The 22725-nt window shown below is 32.0% G+C and overlaps 2 protein-coding genes across 2 annotated transcripts in view; one reads left to right on the top strand and one right to left on the bottom strand.

The window, feature by feature from the left end:
* LOC143049326 (beta-1,4-galactosyltransferase 4-like) overlaps positions 1 to 22725 on the top strand; it is a 262011-nt gene that overhangs the window by 30172 nt on the left and 209114 nt on the right. The window lies entirely within an intron of this gene.
* On the bottom strand, positions 9957 to 21484 carry LOC143053070 (deoxyribonuclease-1-like). Its single transcript, XM_076226162.1, has 9 exons — positions 21376 to 21484; positions 18769 to 18972; positions 17475 to 17563; positions 16806 to 16883; positions 15265 to 15374; positions 14689 to 14798; positions 13696 to 13856; positions 10473 to 10569; positions 9957 to 10014 (listed from the first exon to the last, which is right to left on the bottom strand). Exons 1-9 carry the CDS (start codon positions 21379 to 21381, stop codon positions 9961 to 9963), a joined length of 909 nt encoding a protein of 302 aa, XP_076082277.1. The 5' UTR covers positions 21382 to 21484; the 3' UTR covers positions 9957 to 9960.

The following is a 22725-nucleotide window of genomic DNA, read 5'->3' as shown; positions in this document are numbered from 1 at the left end:
CATTCGTAAACAATTTCCCCGTATATTGAATAAATTACACTATCATGATTTTGAGAGTTTTGTGTGTAAATTGTACTACAGAAAAAGATGTACTAAGACTGTCTTGTAAAACATTTAGAACTAAATCAGCAGTTAGGAATACCAAATACAAAACCATATACATTGTAGTTCATGATGAATGAGATTTTGGCAAATCATAAGTCCTTCGTCGCTTCCAAAAATATTACATTGGACAGCAAACTTGAGGCCCTACCTGGTTTCTATCATATACCTAATTTTATAAAACCCGTACATACAACAATATATTACTGGCTGATTCTGTATGTTCCACAAATGAATTGTCCATTTTGATCTCTAAATGCCTGTATCATGTCAGGAATATGAAAGCTGTTATTAATTCGTTTGATGTGATTCAGCTTTTGATTTTGCCATTTGATAAGGAACTTTCCTTCGGAGATCAGTATTTTTGTGATTTTACTTTTTAGATTGACAAACATTCTGTCCGCATTGAAAGAGGGTCTTCAGAAATACTGTGAAACTGTTTACTCGCGTGGTGGTATCAACCATATGTGGATTACATAAAAACATTAAAGAAATACTCAATAATTTCAAATTTCGATCTTTCCATGAAATGAATTCTATCAAAACACTTGATTTGTCATCTGTATAACACGATTTCCGATGTCAAATTGAAAAAGAAATAACCAACAATGATTTTCAACATAAAAATTGTAGCAAACGCTATAACTTTATTTCTTTGGGATACCATACTGCATATTTTGTAACTAGTGACCAAAAAGGAAAAAAAAAAACCATGCTACACAAAGAAGCAAGTGATCAGTATGCTGGAGTTATTAACAAGAATTTTGTTGAGTTTTGAGGTAAGACTTTATCAAAAACTGTCGGCCTTCCTATGAGAACGAACTTCTTGCCTATCACTTCTTCTTTTAATATGAGTCGGAGTTCCATCAGTTACATGTCAAAAAATTGTTTGATTATCAATTTAACTTTTGCTGATTGGGTTCCATTGATTTATCCTCCAGCACTAAAACATCAAAGAAACACCAGACATGGCTTACTCTTTCACAATTTTAGACATATACCTCGACTTTGACATAAGTGGTCATCTCAGTAACAGAATCTATGACAAACGAGACGATTTTCGTTTTGGTATTAACAATTTCCCATACCTTAGTAGCAAAATATAACTTCAACTGCATATGGATTATATATTTCCCAACTCATTCGTAGTTCAAGAGCTTGCAACTGCTACTAAGACATTGCAAAACGTCAACAGTGTCCGAGCAAAAAGTTAAAGTACCAGGGTTATGTCAAAGAAAGTCTCGTCCCTTCCCTAAAAATGTTCATCGTAAGATACCAAGGCATTGTTGATAAATAACTTCTAAAAAAATACACGATTGTTTTGAAGTATAAATTCTAGGTATTGACGTTGTTTATCATCGTTATTTCATGTGAAAGTGTTGTTTTGTTTCATTTGTCTTTGTAGATTATTACTTTTGCTGTTCAGTCTTTTGTTTGTGATATCCAATTGACGTAGCTCGGTTCATGTACATCCCGTCATTGTGTTGTTGTGCTGTGGTAAAATTTTATATTCTTGTCTTTCGGTTTTGCTTATGTATTTGTCTAATTACAATTTGTTTTTGTTTATCTTTTTTGACATATTTGGTTTTTGTTTTATAGTGATTAAGATAATAACACAATGTTGACTGCTGTTCCCCATATTTTTGACATTTTTTACGTGTTGACTTAATTGTTTGATTTGCTTACACATTGTTGCCAATATAATGGAATTTCATACAGAGCTTTACCTAGCAACTAAAAAAAAAACTTGTATTACAATGTCTGAACCAAGTCAGGAATATGACAGTTGTTTTCCATTCGTTTGGTGTTTGAGTTTTTTATTTTGCCATTTAATTACGGACTCTCCATTTTGCATTTTCCTCGGAGTTTGGTATTTTTGTTATTTAATTTTTGTTAGAATTAAGAATATAAGTTATCCACAGTTAACCTTTTCTTTTGGAAATGTACTAAAAACCAATTGCAAATGAGACAACCTTCCAACGGAGATCAAAAAGACACGAATGTAGGTAACTGTAGTTAACCGTGTAGACTTAAACAACGAGCAAAATGCATACCGTACAGTCATCTATCAAAAGCCAAGCAAATAAATTTATTTGATAATAATAATCCTGAATAACATTTGCCACGTTTCCTTTTTCTGCGAGAATCTCTAAATAGGTACACTTTTCTTGTTGAATTTTAATCAACTAGGTATCAATAAAATCGAAATTTACACACAGATTTTAGAATAAGAGTTTTTATTATTAGTATTATTTTTTCCATGAAATTTGCGTTAAAACAACTAAAGACACAGTTATGACATAATATACCTCATAAAATTATTTTTCTTTCAACACTTATTCAGTGAACAATCCTACCATAAATGCCTCTGTTTCTGTTGCACTTCCTTTAACACATGCCGATGTCATGTCAAATTTTCATCACAATAAATTTCAAAAATATATATTGACAATAATCACTGGTGGTAAGCGGATGGTCGTAACTTAAAGTTACGACCATCCGAAGATGGGAGACAACTCTAAGGATAAATTTTTCTTTTCCGATTTCCGTGCAGTAAAAAAAAATGTTTCAGTCAAACCGCTTGTCTCATACATACTAATCGTCAGTGCGTTGATATTGAAACAAAATTTGATACATAAAAACATTCCAATTTTTGTAAAATGATCATTCAATAATCCGAGCATGATGGTCGTAACTAAAAAAAAACAAAAATGTTCAGGATGGTCGTAACTTAAAATTGTGATGGTCGTAACTCTTTACTAAATAGGACAGAATAAGACAAGTCAAGAGTTTTAAATGTGTCTTTTGTTATATGAATATATTATATAATATATTTGTGAAGTTGATTTCACTAAATGATATAAACAAAAAGGGATGAAGAGAGGGATACCTGTAAAGTGCGAAAGGAAAGAAAATTGAAATGAATCGAAAAAAAAACCCAATACAAAATGAAATGACCAGTCACTGTTACTTAAAATATAATGTATAAAATCGACCATTCACCAAGAGGCAACTAATTATAAGCGGTTAAGTTTAATAACAAAATAAATTTCTCAAAAGTGGAGAATTCATTTTAAAACACAGCTCTGGTTATGATCCGATGATTCTTAGTTACGAATTAAGAAAAGGCGCTTTTAACAAATTTGACATCACATGAAATAACAGTATCCTGATTTATTTTCTTTATATTTTGTATGTATTGAAAAGATAAACTTTTTAAAAACTAGTATGTACTTACTAGGTGGAATTTAAAAGAAAAATCTACAATTTAAAATTGATACTTTTAGTCGAGATAGCATCAGAAAGGAATCAAAATAATGGTATGTTTATTCACGACCAGTCTATTCTTTACTATATATATGCTGATGATATTGCCATTTTTTCAACTTCAGCAAAAGGACTTCAAAGTAAACTTGATGGATTAAGATCGGTGTTTGAAAATGAATCCCATTAAAACCAAGGTGCTTGTATTTAACAAGACAGGCAGGCATATCAAACATGATTTTTATTTTAATAACAAACTTATTGATTGTGCTCAACATTGTAAATATTAAGGAATAACTTTTAGTGCATCTGGATTTTTTTCCTTCGCTCAGAGAGAATAAGGCGTTAAAAGCCTACTATAAGCTACACAAGAACATTCTGTCACTGAATCCAAGTTTAAAAAACAGCCTTCATGTGTTTGAGCATACAATAAAACCTATTCTCTTATATAGTACTAAAATTTGGGGATATTTCAACCCTTTCAAAAAACAAAAAAAAAATCTATGACTACAAATGTAGATCAGGCTTATCCTAAGATTCTTTCAGAAAGACTACGCATTGAATTTTCTAAACATTTACTTGGTGTTACCAAAAGAGCAACACATTTTGCCAATCTTTCTTAACTCGGTAGATTCACTCTGTATTTTGACATTGCAAAGTCCATGATCAGATACTGGCACAGACTTGGCAATTTGGGATCATCTTTCCACTACTAGAGGAGCCATATTTAGAGTCAAAATTACTACACGAGTAAAAAAATTCCTTCACAGTATGAATCCTTAATCTTCTTTTTAAAGAATATCAAAGGGGTTAGCAATTTACATTGTTTACTATATGCTGATGATAATGTATTTTTTTTTAATTTCAGCAAACAGTATTCATACATAGCTTGTAGCCAGGATAATATTTAAAAGATAGAACTTTATGCTTCAACTCAGCGTGCTGGTCTTTTAAATCTGAGTACATTCATACAATATAAACATATTACATAAACATTATTTTCAACCTGCATATGTATGTGAGAGTTACCGCAGTACATTTAGTTCTACCTTGTAATATTATCCTAGCTACAAGGCTGGCTATAAACTACTAATATTTGATCTTATTCTTAAATTCAAAGCATGCAGCATTGTAAAATATATACCTGCATATGTATGTAATATTTGCCGCAGTACATTTTGTTCTACCTTGTAATATTATCCTGGCTACAAGCCTGTCTACAAACTACTAATATTTGATCTTACTCTTCAATTCAACGCGTGTAGCATTGTAAAATATATACCAACCTTATTCATACTTTCTAGGTTAACACAGTGTTCATTGCGACACCATGGATTAAGTTTTTTGTTATTCTAAACCAATACTTAGAACAAATATAAATGATATATCGCAAGATCGTCATGCAATCGATAAAAAATAAAGACAACACGTTAAAAACACCAGACATTTGTGGATTTTCATTAATCATGATTCACCAAAAGCCGAATATTTGAAAACCAATGGTTTATAAAAACTGCAATAGCTGATTAAAAATTAAAGAAGATTGTTCAAAATTGTTCGTTCAATAATTTCATCTGCCGACATGATTGCAGGTAATAAAAAGTGGTAAATAAAAAGAAAATTTGAAAGCAACAATTTTAAGCCTTAACGTACAGTAAAAAATATATTAATACTCAACCCTAACATACTATTTGGCTTAATGCGAGTTGATTAGTTTTCATTGTTTCTCCTAAATGATGGTCATTTGGAACATATCAAAAATGTATGTTTGATAATTCTTTAACTTAATTTCTGCATACCATTATCAGAGTAACAAATGAAATAATATTTTTTGTAGTAAACTTTATATAACAACTGAGTTTATTAACATGGTTATGCATGTGCACAGTACTTTTAAAATAGTTTGATAAAAGTTCGTCTAAATACTTGAGTTACGGTCATCTTTCAAAGTTACGACCATCTTTTGTCGGTTACGACCATCATCCAAAATACTATAGTTGAAATTACGACCATCACAAGTTAGAGTTACGACCATCATGCTCGAATTTTTGAATGACTATTTTACGAAAATTGGAATGATTTTATGTGTCAAATTTGGTTTCAATAACAACGCACTCACGATATGTGTATATGACACAAGCGGTTTGACTCAAATGAACCTTTTACCTCACGAAAATCGGAAAAGAAAAACTTATCCCTAGAGTTGTCTCCCATATTCAGATGGTCGTAACTTTTAGTTACGACCATCCGCTTACCACCAGTGAATAGTAAGTTTCGAGGTTAAGACCGAAATGACCAACAACACACACGTACGGAAATAAATTAGTCTGCCTTCAAACGGTGTATTTGATTTAAACTATATGACAGGTAAAACATATAAAAATAAGTAAAGACGGAAATTTAAGGAACAAGCTTCACACTCACCTCTTGTTTCTAGATGATAAGTAAATTTAGATTAAAAAAAAAGTATGCAAGACCTTATTTCTAGATAATGATATCTACATCAAAAACGTGGGCAGAGTTCGTTTTCTATTAGCATCTATCAAAGGACATTGACACTTTCTATATGCAAATGTGTTTATTAATTACATCGTTAATAGGACATGTGTTGCAATTTCAACAACTGCTACTGAAAAACAACTAAATATTTCTCAAGGAATGTTGCAATTATACATAATTTCTTAATAATTTTCTTCACATAAACATCAAACATTACATGTTACATGTTTCTTCATTTTAAAAGCACTTTTTCTCTCGAGTGAATGGGAACAGATAAAGAGATAATAAACTTTTGATTTCGGAGTATATAATATTCGACATGTAACCTATCACATTTTGGTAGGACATTCTGGTACTCGGTCAAGTTAGAGCAACTACAATAAATAAAGTCCAGATAACAATCGGTGCAATTTATGGGGAAATTAATGTTTTTCGATTATATGGCCCTTGTTCTACAAGCTGCACCGATGGTAAGGTCGATTTACGTCTTTAAGTTGCTTTTACTTGAATGTGTACCAGAATGTTCTAGGTAACTGTCGAATAAAAAACAGTGGAAGAGAGACATATATTAACGACGTTTTCTTGATTCTCAAAAGGGAACGTAGTTCTTGGATTGGTAGTTCACAACAAACATTTTCCAAAGTAATATGTATGAAAGGAAAATCACAAAACAAGACGAACTCCGAGGAAAATTCAAAACGGAAAATCCGTAATCAAATAGCAAAATCAAATGTTAAATAACAACCATAACGAATTCGAAAGGAGCAGTTTTCAAACTAGTAGACAACATTTGCGTTTTACCCTCTTGTTCTATTTTTAATCATGTCGGCCATCTTGGTTTCTAGAAAATGAGCCAATCTACATACAAAACGAAGGCAGAGTTAGTTTTTGATAACCATATTAAAGGAAATTGCCACTTGACATATGCAAATGTCTATTATTAATTACCTCGTTAATAAAACATGTGTTGCAATAACAACAACTGCTACTGGGAGACAACTAAATATAACTGAATGAATGTTGAATAATGCAGATTTGCAATAACACATATAATATCTTAATAATCAATTTTCTTCACCTAAACATCAAACATTAAATTTTACATGTAAAATCATTTTTTTCTTCGAGTAAATAGGAAAAGATAAATGGGGCAATAAACTTTTGATTCCGGAGTATGTAATTTTCGACAGGTTACCTATCACATTGTGGTAGGACATTCTGGTACTCGGTCAAGTTAGAGCAACTACAATAAATAAAGTCAAGCTAACCATCGGTGCAATTTATGGGGAAAATTAATGTTTTCCGATTATATGGGTTTGCATTGGAAATTCACAACAAAATGTTTCCAAAGTAATACGTATAAAGGAAAATAACAAAAATACCGAACTGCAAGGAAAATTTTAAACGGAAGTCGGTATTAATCAAATGGCAACTCAAAAGTAAAATAGCAAAAATACCGAAATCGTATCTCTTTTCTATATCCTGAATACATAAACCTTATGATAAATAACGCTATGTCACCAAATCGTCAAGACGTTCGACTACAAATCGTTCGAAAATTCTATCTTCTATTTTTTCTATTAAATTATATAATTATGTAATTATGACTTTCAGAACTACTATAATGTGGAATATTTACACAGCAGTGTCAAATTTATATGGATTCTGACAAATTCTAAAGATCTACTGCAAAATCTTCAATGTAAGTGATTTACAGGAGCAACCCCCAGTTTTGTTGTGTTTTGTGTACTGTTGTTTGTCTGTTTGTCTTTTTCTAGTTTAGCCATGGCATTGCTAGTTTATTTTCAACTTATGAATTTGAAAGTCCCATTGATATCTTTCGGCTTTCACAAATTCAGTGTTTACAGTATAATAAAATCTTTATATGTACGACTTGCACTACTATTCCCCATGGCCTATTGAAAGACCGAACACATCGTATAAGTAATATGAATTTTTCTAGAAAGCGGGAATCTATAATTGTTATGTCGTCTTTGAAAGTCGTACTTTGTACAAAAACATAATGATTTCAAAATCACTTACACTGAAGATAATATTATCAAACATACTAAATGAATTTCAAGAGAGTCTGTATTCCTACAGGTATGTATTGCGGACTTCTACTGACCAATTTCTTTGAAATCATATGAAGTAGATATAATACAAAACTTTGCCAAAGAAATACATATCTGGCCATGATTTCTTCTTTTTTTTCAGTTATGTTGATGATATCCTGTTAATCAGTAACCAACATTTTAGTGAGTGTTGGCATGTTATATATACTATTGAAATTGATATTAAAAAACACTGTCTTCATCAAATCGTGATCTTTTCTTCGATATATTCACATATGGACGACTTCAAACTTGAATATATGGAAAACGTGAGAGTTTCAAAATTCCAATTCTTAACTTCCTATTTCTTTTCTTTTTATAAATTTTAAACATAATTTATTAGTTATCACCTGTGACATCAACCTAAGTTGTTCAGGGAAGCAACTAAGGGGACCCGATTTTTTACAGTCAAATTTGTCGCGGGGGGGGGGGGGAATGAGAAAAAAAGTCCCATTGTTACTAATTTAAAACATCTATCTTTATAATTATCATCTATCTATGTACAAATGTACATGTAATTATCCTCCATCTATGTACTTATACATCTCATCATATATAATAATTTGACTAAAGTTTTCATTCTATCTGTATAATTTTTTTTCTGACAAAAGTTACCTGTATTTATTAATCAGTTTCAATATTATGGCCTATTCGTGAGAAAAACAAACCCTCTGATTAAACTATACTTTTCACAAAAAGCTGTATGTACATAATAATAAGAAAGCACAAATTAAATCGACATAACATAAGTTTTACGGTCAATATTACAAATTAGTTGAATAATACGATATGTTTGTATTTGAAATCACTAGTGACATTTTTTCGCAGTCTCATATCTTTAGATATCAGAAAATCCGTTTAATCTTTTTTTTACCGATTATACCCTATCCTAATTTTGACATTTTGACTGAGTCTGGATTTGAATGGTGTTATACATGCATAGGATGCGACTATTAGTTTGTCGAGGCACTGGTCTCGATGCATGTGAAGTTCATTAGATTTCCTCAGTTTTTCATTGGAACATTGTCGTCGTAATCGAGTTTTTTTTTGTTTCTTATTGTCAAGTAAGGAGTATACTCTAAGTATGCAAATGGTATGTCACTTCACAAAATTTAATAAATGGACATTTCTTTTTGTCATAAGTTTAGTTTCATATTATCGATTTCCAGATCCATTCAAAGGCACCGAGAGACTAATATTGCTAATAAACAAAAAACATCGTTAAATCGCATCCATAGAAATGACACGTCTTTTAAAATAAATACATATCACATTGAGAATATATAATATAACAGCAATTAATCAAATGCTATAAAATTTAAAACATTTGATATATGATAAAATGACAGTAGAGAATACCATTATTTACAATCATTCAAAGTACAAACAAAGTTTCATAGTAAGTATCATTAGACAACTTTATTTATAAAGATTATCAGTTGTGTGTCGTCGGATATTTATTTCATGCATTCAACATGATATTCTTTTTTATGAATCATTCAATTTTACTGGTGGAGGTCTACTCATCGAGGGTATCGCGCATCTGGCGTATTTTATTATAAGTCTGGTACCTTTGATAACTAGTATCACCAGTCCATTAGTCAGCACTTCAGTGTTGACATGAATTATCATTGTTTATGATGATTAATAAGCTGTTTAAAAATATTCTTTTTTGAATACTAAGAATTTTCTACCGCAGGAATATATGACCATTGCTTAATTTGGCAAAACCTTTCGGAATTTTGTATCCTCAATGCAGCACTGCACTTCAACTTCATACTTTATTTTACCTTTTTAACTTTGATGATTTTGCGTCACTAATGAGTCTTTTGTAAACTAAACGCGTGTCTGGCGTACTCATTTTTAACCTGATGTCTATGATGAGTTCATTTACATTTAATCATCAGATTCAACCGTTTCGTTTCTGAAATTTTGAATCCTTATACAAAATTTACAAAAAAAACCCCAAACTAATAATCTTTTAAAAGAAATTTAATTGTATTTCTACTGGGTAGTTATCGGTGACATTCATCAACTGAAATGTTAAAGTATGAGTTAATAAATAAATCTATCATTTTTTATTTACGATAAATCAGATTTTTTTACAAAGTACTCAGATGCATTGTAACACTTTTTTGCTTCGCTTTAAAGTGGACAAAGCTATATAACCAGAGTACTCAACCATTTTCCGCAGAAGAACATGCCTGTACCAAATCAGGAATATGGTAGTTGTTATCCATTCGCAATACATTTTTCTCGGGACTTTCCGTTTTGAATTTTCATCGGAGTTCGGTATTTTTGTAATTCTACTTATTAAAAGAATGTTTCCGAAAGTATTTTTTCATAGCTTTTTTCACTTATTTCCAGTGTCAGTTACCAGTTAACTGATGCAAATGAACGTATGCAGAAATTGAAATATAATTATGCTTCTAATGAGAAAAACAATAACTAAAGGAGTTTTATATTTTATAAAACATAAGAACATTTTCTCACCTTTTCATATGGAAGTTGATGGTTGTTTGCGAATTGAAATACATTAGATGTACCAGGTATCACTGCCATTTGTAGTGTTATTCCAGATCCAATGATTCTGTGTCAAAAACAAATATGTGTTCTCACTCATTCGTATTCAAGTAGAAAGGGTCCAGAAAAGTATGATAAACAAAAAGATTTTTTACTGATAAAGTGACAGGTACATCAGAAATACATTTATTTCAATAAAGAGCGGAAACAAAACAAGTGAAAAGCAAAACACCGAAAACAAAACAAGTGAAAATCAAAACACCGAAAACAAGACAAGTGAAAAGCAAAACACCGAAAACAAGACAAGTGAAAAGCAAAACACAATAAATGATTAAAGTTTACATTGCAGTTAAGTAAATGTTGAGTGTACTCACAATGGTAACAGTAGATCTTTGTAGTACTACTTGGCTAAATTGGTTATATGGTATAGGATTGTATACAAGGGACAGAGAGAGCTAAAGGGTTTCTGAATATCATAATGGTAATCGTAGATCAAATTTCTTCTGTATCTTCTCATTTGGAACCCTTTCGTGTGTAAAAAACATTGCAGAAAAAATAGATGATTTCAGTTTCCCGGTTGACATAATATTCCGGAACATGCGTTTTCTATCAAAATTTCATATTGTCGTATCCGCAACTTTCTTTTTTTCTCGAATGTAACATAACCGGACTTGTGCCTAAATGATGAAGAAATCTTGTGGGTGCCATATGAGGAGCAAGATATGCGTACCCTTCTAGCGCACCTGAAATTTTCTCCGGCCTTTGTTGTGGTCGTGTTGCTTGGTCTTACGTTTTCTGTGCTAGAAATGCAAGATTATCAACGACGGTAACCATACTTGGTTAGATTTCATACAGCAACACAACATACAATACTGAAAGCGAAATCAACTGAGCACACACCTCTTTTAACTTGCTTGAGTTCAAATATTTTGAGAATTCCAGAATGTATACACTGCATGTCCCAGGACGGTCAGATGTTATGACGATATTTCACGAGGATATGAACTTAAACATACACTAACAGAATTTTGAAAGTGATTTAATAACACACAAAAGAAAAACCAAAAATATAAGCAAACGAAAAAGGAAAAAAAGACAAATAATAATCAACGTTAACACAAATATAATGAGTCAGCATCAAGATATTTATAACAGAAAAAAAGAAAAGAAAAGTAAAAGAAAGATTGGAGAACGTACTTTAATGAAGTCGTATAACCATAAAAACAGATATACTTTGTTTAGTATTTCATTTATAAACATTTTTTTGTGTGATTACTAGTACCTTTTGAACCAGATTGTAAAAAAATATTGACTGATTTCTACAACGATGTGTAAATTCACATCTATTTAACCTTGTTCGAATCAGAAAGTAATATATTTATGGATTCATTGTCCCTTATAGCATTCAGAATATTTCGTCTGACGAGGTTAATACGTATTTACATGTTAGTCCGTAAATATATTTATAAAGTAAAAACGAATTTTATGTCCATGCATATTTCCGGTTACTCGTTTTTGTCGAGCCTTCGACTTTAGTCGAAAAAGCGAGACATAGCGATCCTACATTCCGTCGGCGTCGGCGTCGTCGTCGTCGTCGGCGGCGTCCACAAATATTCACTCTGTGGTTAAAGTTTTTGAAATTGTAATAACTTTCTTAAACTATCCTTGAATTGTACGAAACTTGGACAGAAGCTTGTTTATGTTCATAAGATAGTATCCAGAAGTAAATTTTGTAAAAATAAAATTCCATTTTTTCCGTATTTTACTTATAAATGGACTTAGTTTTTTCTGCCAGGAAACATAACATTCACTCTGTGGTTAAAGTTTTAAAATTTTAATAACTTTCTTAAACTATCCTGGAAATGTACAAAACTTGGCCAGAAGCTTGTTTATGATCAGGAGACAGTATCCAGAAGTAAATTTTGTAAAAATAAAATTCCATTTTTTCCGTATTTTACTTATAAATGGACTTAGTTTTTGTTCTGCCAGGAAACATTACATTCACTCTGTGGTTAAAGTTTTTAAAATTTTAATAACTTTCTTAAACTATCCTGGAATTGTAAGAAACTTGGCCAGAAGCTTGTTTATGATCAGGAGATAGTACCCAGAAGTAAATTTTGTAAAAATAAAATTCCATTTTTCCCGTATTTTACTTATAAATGGACTTAGTTTTTCTTCCAGTTAAGGTGGTACCCAACACTTTCACTAAAATTTATTTGTCTCGTTTAATGTTCATAAAATTTTGACAAAGTATTTACTTTGACCCTTTAACAAAACTATAAAAATTTCCAAAATTTTGAACCAACCGTTTTGTCAGAAACATTACACTGGTTATATAGAAGTTTGACAAACACAAATTTTGATCATTGAGAAGCTTAATATTTCCTTTACAACACAACGTTATTAAACCGTTTAGCTGACTTTACAGAGTTATCTCCCTGTAGTGTTAGGTACCACCTTAACATTACATACAGTCTGCAGTTAAAGTATTTAAAACATTTTTAAGATTCTTAAACTAGCCTGGATTTTTACCAAACTTGGACAGAAGCTTCTGACAATCAAAAGATAGTATCGAGAGGAATAATTTTATTGATTTTTTTTCATCATTTTTGATGAGTGTGTGATTAACAGCAAAAGTAGGCGAGACACTGGGTTCCGCGGAACCCTTACAATTTTTTTCGAATATTAAGGTATGGTAGTTTCACAACTTTTACAAAGACGAAGATGAAAAATTAACTCATTTCTATATGAAAAGTCATAACATCAAATTTAAAATACAAGCTTCTCGGACATCAAGCCAACATGGTTATTAAAAATGATAAATATGTCTATGCTAGTGGCAACTAAGAGCTAGAAATAATGAAGTAAGTTACGTGTAAATTATTGAAATAACATTGACGGGACAAACTGTTCTGCACACGATGCCCCTTTTTGACAATACATGGCTCTTCAGTGATCCTCGTGTCCTAAAGATTTGAAAATCCTACACCCCCAAAAAATATGAAGTGCGAAAAAACAAAAAAAAGACATAAAAATGAAGCCATTCAAAGAATCAGAGCTTTGCATGAGGAACATATTTTTATGATAATCTTTATAAGTCTTTTCGGTGATTTGTGACAAAACTTTTACCCTGACTACCCTGACCAGAAACCTGCCTTTCAGATTTTACACACTAGGAAGGTATACTACATACCTGTCAAAGGCACAATCTGTAGTGCTATTGGTAGTTGTGTCGACTTCCGATTCTATATACCAATGATAGTCAACTCGATCGTAATAAATTGGTTTTGACATCAGTTCCATTGCATTGGCATATTCACAATCAGCATAGAAGTTACCCATTGTTAATGCGTTCTTGAAGATAGATTGCAAAATAAGATTGACAAGTCTTGTTCTAAGCTTAGGGCTACATACGGGACAATAGTTTCGAAGAACAAAATAATCCGGATATAGTTGGGGTTCGTATTGTTGCTAAAGTTTTAGTTTTCAGTGTTTTGTGGATTGATCCTGGTCTCTATGTACTTTTTTTTTTTTATCTAGCTATAGGTTAAGGTGGTGTCTGTCTTTTATCGTTCTACAGGTTTTATTTTCTTTCCTTTTATTAATTCTAAAAGGTAGTTTAAGAATTTGTTGAAGATACCGGGCTTATAATTTGGAATGTCAGACGCGCGTTTCGGCCCTGTAAAACTCATCAGTGATGATCGAACCAAAACGATAGGAAGACTTAATCAAATACGAAATTGAAGAGCATTGAAAAAAATGGAAATTCAGAAAAATGTTCCAAATACGAATTCGGTAAGACAAAATGTAAAAAAAACTCAATTATAAAAAAAAAAAAAAAATCTGACAAAGCAGACGGCAACCAAATTCTTTATGGATTTATGAAATTTAAACATATGTAAACTTACCTATAACAAAGATTAGTAGATGAAATGTAAGAAATACAGTGGGACTTTCATTTAGTAATTTTTATGTTTGTTTTAATAAATTTGTGCAATGTTGTCATTCGAAGAATTCCATATAATAAAACTCAGATGCGTTCATTTCGTATTTTCGTTGTTTGACGGTTTGTCTTTTTATTGACGTTTTTGCGTGTAACCATGTCTACTTTTTATAATTCTATATTGCCTATACTTAATTCAATACGTTTTTTTTAAATGACAAGATACTAAAAAAAAGTACGTACTACTTCCCCCCAAGTATTCATTGTTTGATAATACACGTCATGGAGATGTCCCATTTCATTTACAGCGTCCCCCGGGTTAGCATGAAATCCTATTGCAGCAAACTTGGTATCTGAAAGAAAACAGTAAGAAGTTGTTGTTTAAACATGAGGGTTTGTGTATTATAGCCAGTCTTTGTCGTAAATGTGCCTTGTAATCAAAGGTACAGATTTAGAAGTAAGTCTCGCTTAATTTCCAATATTAATGAAATTAAAAAATTGTGTATTCAACACCATTATTTTTATCCAATGTAAAAGGATGGTGCAAATGACTGAAATAATAGTTTTGAATCCTTTTTAATTTTCCTCTTAAGCCATATCATACAAGTGTGAACTTAATGTTCTAACATAGAAGATAATGAAACGACATTGTTATCATTATTTACCTTTTTTATATTTTTTAACAAACAGTATTAAGATCAAAAGGAAGTTTTACATAACAGCGTTATATTTATCCATATAAGTATATTTTGTATTTTGTATATTTTATATTTTGTGAATTTATTAGTTTGAACAGACAATATATGTGGTAAAACGTACGTGATGAAGCTAGTCTGACTTCAAATAGTGCGGTGTATGGGTCTCTTTCAAACCAGTCATGTAGACTATCGTCGAATAGATGTTCATTTACAAGTTGAAGAGTCAATAGCCTGTTAACAATAAAAGAGTTGGTGTTGCATGTTAATGTTATCATTATTGGATTCGTGATTATATTATTAATGTTGGATTCATGATTAGGTTATTATCATTGGATTCATGATTGTATTATTATTGTTAAGAAAATCACGATATTCTTGATTATAAAAGGCATATACAAAAGAAAACGAACCATTGATATTTTTTCATTACAATTGGTGGCTTTGCAACACACACAAAAAAGGTACAACAATTTTAAGATGGCAATGTTTCTAAATTATTGACGGTATTTTTATTTGTTCACTACTCAGGAATTTGGCAGTTGTTATCAAATTGTTCGTTTCTACATTAGTTGGCGTGGCTTTTTTTTTTTGCACTTCAGTGTTCTTGTTGTTCCTTTTTTTCTCTTATAACTGCATTCCGTATTTAAAATAGCAAAGTAAGAATAAGCTTTGTAGTTTTTCGTGCATTTGCACTTATATATATATATATATATATATATATATATATATATATATATATATATATATATATATATATATATATATATAGGTTTTAAAGCGTTTGCAATCATCAATGAAACGAAAACATAACATATATAACCTTAGCTGTATTTGGCACCACTCTTTAAAATTTTGGTTCATCATTGCTCTTCAACTTTGTACTTATTTAGCTTTCTTTACTAATTGATCTGAACGTCAGTGATGAGTCTTATGTAGACGAAACGGGCGTATGATGAATCATATTATAAGACTGGTACCTTTGATAACTATTAGCATGTCGAAATGTCCTATTGTAATGTTTATTTGTGTATTTCTCTGTCCTGAATGTACTTGCATTTATTTGTACTGTAGTCCTGTCATGTAATGTTGTCATTTTAGTGTTATATTTAACATTGTCATAAAAGCGTGAGGTTTGACTAGCCGCAAAATCAGATTCAACCCACCATTTTTTCTTAAAATGTCCTGTACGAAGTCAGGAAAATGGCAGTTGTTATGTTATAGTTCGTTTTGTGTGTTTTGCATTTTCGTTTTTTTGGGGTATTTTTTGCACTTCAGTGTTTCTTTTGTTTTCCTCTTTTAGTTGATGTGTTTATCTCGGTTTGAGTTTGTCGATTTATGACTTTCGAACAGCGGTATACTACTATTGTCTTTGTTTGGAACCTGTATCCTTCATTTGGTTTGATATCATAAAATACTCACCAAAGATATACTATACGCTTATTATTAGCTTTGGGCGTTTCCTGATTAAGGTGATCAAGAAACTATATACTGAAATGCAAGTATAAGAATTGAATGTCTTAGTTTATTAGTTCTATTGCCGGGCTGGTTGTTAACTGCTGTCTATATTTTAGTATGAAGCACGAATAGGTCGATCATTTTACACTGCAGTAAAACTACAAAAAGAAGAATTAAGTCCGTTTAAAACAGTTACTGAACACAAACCTGTAGAAATAAGCATATTGTTCTTTAGACGAGGTTCTTCCGACGGGGGCACTAACTATCATGCCATAACTATCGGTTCTACAAAAAAAATTTTTTTTTTAAAACATCACGAATGTTAAATCGTTACTGTGGTGAATTTAGAATGCTATGGCTAGTTTGAAACAACAAATTACCGTGATAATCATGAATCATTTGCCTACCTACAATTATTTGAAACAATGTCACTCACCAATATGAACCTTAACTTTTAAACACGGAGAAAGGCTGAAATAATGAGCACTTCGACGGGGAAAACAGTCAGAACAGAAAACCCTGGTATATCATCTTATTTAAACATAGACTTAAGAAAATATATACTACCAGTATCATTTAATTACTCTACAACAATTTTTTTGTGGAATTTCCTCTTCAAATCCACTGACGTGTCTTTCGTATGTTCAGCAACAATCAATCAAGCTCTTAGTTGAAATTGCAGGATTGAATCATATTTTGACAATTTGGCGTATGAAATATTCATAAGATATTAAGAGTCACAGAAATTTTGTCGTCTTTATACCACACAAATGTAAGAAAACCACTTATTCAACAGTACTTGTATGTATACAATACCAAGAGATTGGTTACTTGAATGTTATGAATCATAGTCAAAAGAGATGAAATAATACTTGCCTATTGACCATCGACCATAGTGCATTAAGAGCATTTCCTGTAAGATCTGTCACCTCTTGTATAAGAATCAAGTCATATCGCGTAACTACCTGTAAAACAAAGCTAATACATGCTTTATATCAATGTTATTTATGAATTTCGAACAGCGGTATACTACTGTTGCCTTTATTTATTGTTTTGTAATTTGGAAATGAACTAGTTCATTGCTTCAGTGGACGTTTTTCCCCGAGGGTATCACCAGCCCAGTAGTCAGCGCCTTGGTGTCGACATGAATATCAAATATATGGTAATTTTTATAAATTTTCTGTTTGCAAAAAAATAAATCATTCGAAATACTGAACATTTTCTTGTCCCAAGCATAATATCCTTAGACGTATTTAGCACAACTTTTTGGAATTTTGGGTGCTCAATGCTCTTCAACTTTATACTTGTTTAGCTTTCTAACTATTTTGATCTGAGCGTCACTGGTGAGTCTTATGTAGACGATACGCGCGTCTGGCGTATCAAATTATAAACCCGGTACCTTTTTTTTAATTTTACCTATTATGTCTTTATTAATAGTTTACGGATGAAAAGTGTCTGGACAATATTTATTTGAGACATTTAATATATGACTAAATATGCGATTGCCTTATGTATTTTACTTGTCATAGTAAGGTATACATTACAAAATATTCTACATATGAATTGTGAAAATGAGAATTTCTCTAGGAACTTAACTGTGATTATAAGTAGACGTGTGTCAATTCTTGAAGAATGTATGTGGTCGTTAAGTCCTTCTTTAACCAGTGTCTGTTAACTAGTGTCGTCGGATTGCAGCTCCATAGACGTTTATTTCATCATCTTGTATCCGCATAACTGTATATTACCAGCCCAGTGCTCAGCACGTTTGTGTTGACATAAATTATCATTGATATGGTCATAATTATAAACTAACTGTTTACAAATTTTGAATTTTTGATATATACTAAGGCTTTACTACCTCAGAAATAAATTACCTTAGCTGTATTTGGCAAACTTTAAGGAATGTTTGGTCCTCAATGCTCTTCAATTTCGTACTTTATTTTATTTGGCCTTTTTAACATTTTTTCATTTGAGCGTCAATGGTGAGCCTTTTGTAGACGAAACGTACGTCTGGCGCAAATATAAAATTTCAATCTTGGTATCTATGATGAATTTATTTATAGCACCAACAATACTCTACAGATACCATCTAAATTATGTTTATTCTTAATATCTCACTTTGTTCAGTGGTTTAAAATAACGAAAATATAGTTAACAATTATATACTAACTTGTGTTATGAAATTAGCGACTTCAGGATCATTCATTTTATCTTGATTAAACTGGTTAAGATTGAATGCTCCTGCCAATATAGGGTGTCCTGAACGTGGACTTCTGAGTTCGTGTTGTTGTGCTGCCACATCAAGAAACCGTGTTGATATTGTCAAAGTCAACAACAATAGCCCTAGATTTAAAGCGCTGAACCCTTGGGTTTTCTGAAATATAATCAGAACAGTAAACATAACAACATGTAAATGGATTCCGATGGACATACACAGCATGAATTCCAGCATAAAAGGATAATATTATTAGATCCTGCTCCCTCATTTTTCACCTTTCGTGTTGATCATGATAAGTGCATATTCGATATTAATTCTCATTCAGGGATATCACAATCAAAGAAAAATGAATGGTGTAATGGTTTCAATAACTGTAACATGTCCGTTGCTTCTGTAACACATATATTCAATAACGGTCAACAAAATCATGATGGCGTCCGTAAAATCTTCGAATTGATAACTTGACAACCAGGAACAATTGTTTCAATAGTTTTAATGTAAGCAGCAATCATCTGTCTAAAAGAGGGACGAAATATACTAAAGGGACAGTCAAACTCATAAATCGAAAATGAACTGACAACGCCATGGCTAAAAATGAAAAAGACAAACAGACAAACAATAGTATACATGACACAACATAGAAAACTAAAGAATAAACAACACGAACCCAATAAAAAAAACTAGGGGTGATCTCAGGTGCTCCCGTCATGTTGATCATGTTATAACAAATCGGTAAATAGTCTAATTCGGTAGGTCACATTCATGAAATGGAAGGGGATTGTAGTTACGACGTAAGGAACATTCCCGATATCATCTGTGAAGCGGGTATTCAATAACGGTCAACCAACTCGTGATGGCGTCCGTAAGATTTACGAAGGGATGATTTCAACTGAACCATTTGGAACTTTTGGTTAAATAGCTTTCTTGTGAGCAGCAACCCTCTATCAAGAAAATCATGATAGGAAATACAAAACAGGTGAATATCGTATCAATTGGGAGATATATACCCCGTATGAGGGTGCCGCTGGAACGTTGCTACTTATAATGGAAAGTTCACATTTGGAAAGCTGAACTCATCTCTTTTGTCGTAAAGTTTTGTTTTCAACCGACCCTCATTGTCGATTTCTAAATGTAAGTCAAGATAAGAGGCCGACTTAATTGTATCTGTTGTATCCTGTCTAACGAGTAACAAGAACGGTTATATCGTATTAACTTTTAACAAAAAATGAATGACTGATTTTATTATTGACAACATATTTGTTACGTTCGGAGGACGTGTTTTTCAACAGACTGTCGGCATTCCAATGGGAACCAATTGTGCACCTCTTCTTGCCGACTTGTTTCTTTATTATTATGAGGCTGAATTCATACAGGAACTTCTTAGGGAGAAAGATAAGAAGTTAGCAATATCCTTTAACTCTACTTTCCGCTATATAAATGACGTTCTTTAACTAAATAATTCAAAATTTGATGACTATGTTGAACGCATCTATCCCATCGAACTAGAGATAAAGGATACAACAGATACAGTTAAGTCGGCCTCATATCTTGACTTACATCTAGGAATTGACAATGAGGGTCGGTTGAAAACAAAACTTTACGACAAAAGAGATGATTTCAGCTTTCCAATTGTGAACTTTCCATTTCAGAGTAGCAACATTCCAGCAGCACCTGCATACGGGGTATATATCTCACAATTGATACGATATTCCCGTGCTTGAATTTCCTATCATGATTTTCTTGATAGAGGGTTGCTGCTAACAAGGAAGCTATTAAACCAAAAGTTCCAAATGGCGCAGTTGAAATCATCCCTTCGTAAATTTTACGTACGCCATCACGAGTTGGTTGACCGTTATGGAATAACCGTTTCACAAATGATATTGGATATGTTCCTTACGTCGTAACTACAATCCCCTTCCCTTTCATGAATGTGATTTACCGAAGTAGACTATTTACCGGATTTGTTATAACATAAGCAACACGACGGGTGCCACATGTGGGGCAGGATCTTCTTATCCTTCCGGAGCTCCTGAGATCCATAGTTTTGGTGGTGTTCGTGTTGATTATTCTTTAGGTTTCTATGTTGTGTCATGTGTTCTATTGTTTGTCTGTTTGTCTTCTTTCATTTTTAGACAGGCGTTGTCTGTTTATTTTCGATTAATGAGTTTGACTCTCCCTCTGGTATCTTTCGTCCCTCTTTTATAATGTATATATACTTCTTATGCAGGTGATGCTGAGATGTTGATACATAGAAATGAAACATTCACACAACTGGAAAGCTGAAATCCTCTTGTTTGTTATCAAGTTTTGTTCTAAACTGACAGCCGTTTACAATTTTAAAACAGTAAATATTCAATTCATTTTCTTCTTCTGATTTTAGATTGTCTCACAGGCAACCAATCCTCATTTCCAATACCTTATAAGTGACAATGTCAACTTCTTCATGTCAAAGTGCAACATTCGTTTGAGAAAATTTGACTACATTTAAATGACATTTGTTAAATTGTAATGTTAAAGTTCAATAAGTATATCAGTTAAAACTGGAATTGAGAACCTTACCCTCATTGTGACTTCAGGTGAATGGTTCCAATTAAAGAGATAATGACACAACCCAATCCTTTCTCTTGATTAAAACTTCAAGGACGATTGGAACCAACTTAGTATATTAATCAGAGATTCTAGACTCACTTTTACCTTTGCTGTTCAATATGATAATATGACATTTTGTATTACATATACATGTGTATAATTGCAGGTCAATTCATATGAGAAACTAAACTTAATATAATTTAAAAAACATTCAGAGGACTTGCTGTGGGAAGTGCGCACAGACATGGGCTTGGAGAGCAGACGTACTCTAATAAATCCCACTGAACCTTGCTTATGCAAACTTATAAATACACAAATAACTTTGCTGTTGTACAAACTGTATCAACTTCCTTAAACATGTAGTTTTTTTTCATTCTTCATCTCTATCATAAGACTATTGATTACATGGCTACTCTAATTTTCACAATATTTTCAACAAATCTTAAAACTTTACTAAAGTCAAGATGATCTAACTATTTGTATAAAACCTTCTCTATCCAAAACAGTCATTAAAAAAAAATGATTTTCAAAAGGTATGTCTCAACAAAACTTATTTGCAATCTCTATGATGTGCAGTGCTCAAGCACTCTTGTCAATAGATATATGGCATAAAATATGCACCCATGTTTGGAATGATCAGTTGCATAAAATTAAAATACTCTTTCTGAGGGGTGTTCAAGATGTTTAAACAAACAGCCATGTTCGTTCAACTATGTGAATTGATGTTTTGGTGTTTTAATGCCACTTTGAGCATTATTGATTTATTACATAACAGCTAGTTTTCATTGGTAAAGAAAAATTCCTGGAAAGAACTAGGCCTTGACAGGCTCAATTAAGATTAGATTCAAACACACCTGCCAAATGCTGGCCTCCAACTTGCAACTCTAGCGTTGACAGGTTAGTGATACTGTAGTTAAAATACATGTACTTAGATCAATCGTCCACAGTCGTCTCCACTGTGTGGATACATTGCCCCACTCCATTGTGAACATTGACTTACAAGTCGGGTTTAGAGGTTGCACTTTGTAAATACAGCTGTTTCACAAATCACGCCTCTTTTTGGGATATATAATATTCATAAATTTTTGTTTTGTTTACATACTAGTCCCAGATATGATTTCTATGTTTCATCTCATAGCGACATAACTTGGGAATGTTCCTAGTATACACATGGATAGCGATGAATTTGAATTATAAGTGAAAAGATTGGTAGTACAGAATATACTAGTAAGCAAAAATTTAAACTCACAGAAGTTTGAGGCATATAAATGTTGAAAAGATCTTGCACAATCTATTTTTGTTTACCTTTGAAAAAATAGT

The sequence above is a fragment of the Mytilus galloprovincialis genome, chromosome 1 (genome assembly GCF_965363235.1).
Source record: "Mytilus galloprovincialis chromosome 1, xbMytGall1.hap1.1, whole genome shotgun sequence".
Lineage (NCBI taxonomy): Eukaryota > Metazoa > Mollusca > Bivalvia > Mytilida > Mytilidae > Mytilus > Mytilus galloprovincialis.
Note: the sequence above shows the minus strand (reverse complement) of the source record. Positions and strands in the feature narration are given on the sequence as shown.

What these genes read in the sequence shown, in the direction of transcription:
- LOC143053070 (XM_076226162.1), bottom strand. An exon ending in AGTCAGACTAGCTTCATCAC is followed by an intron (nt 14,799 to 15,264) that starts GTACGTTTTACC and finishes GTTTTCTTTCAG; the next exon opens with ATACCAAGTTTGCTGCAATA. An exon ending in ATCAACTTCCATATGAAAAG is followed by an intron (nt 10,015 to 10,472) that starts GTGAGAAAATGT and finishes TTAACATTTCAG; the next exon opens with TTGATGAATGTCACCGATAA.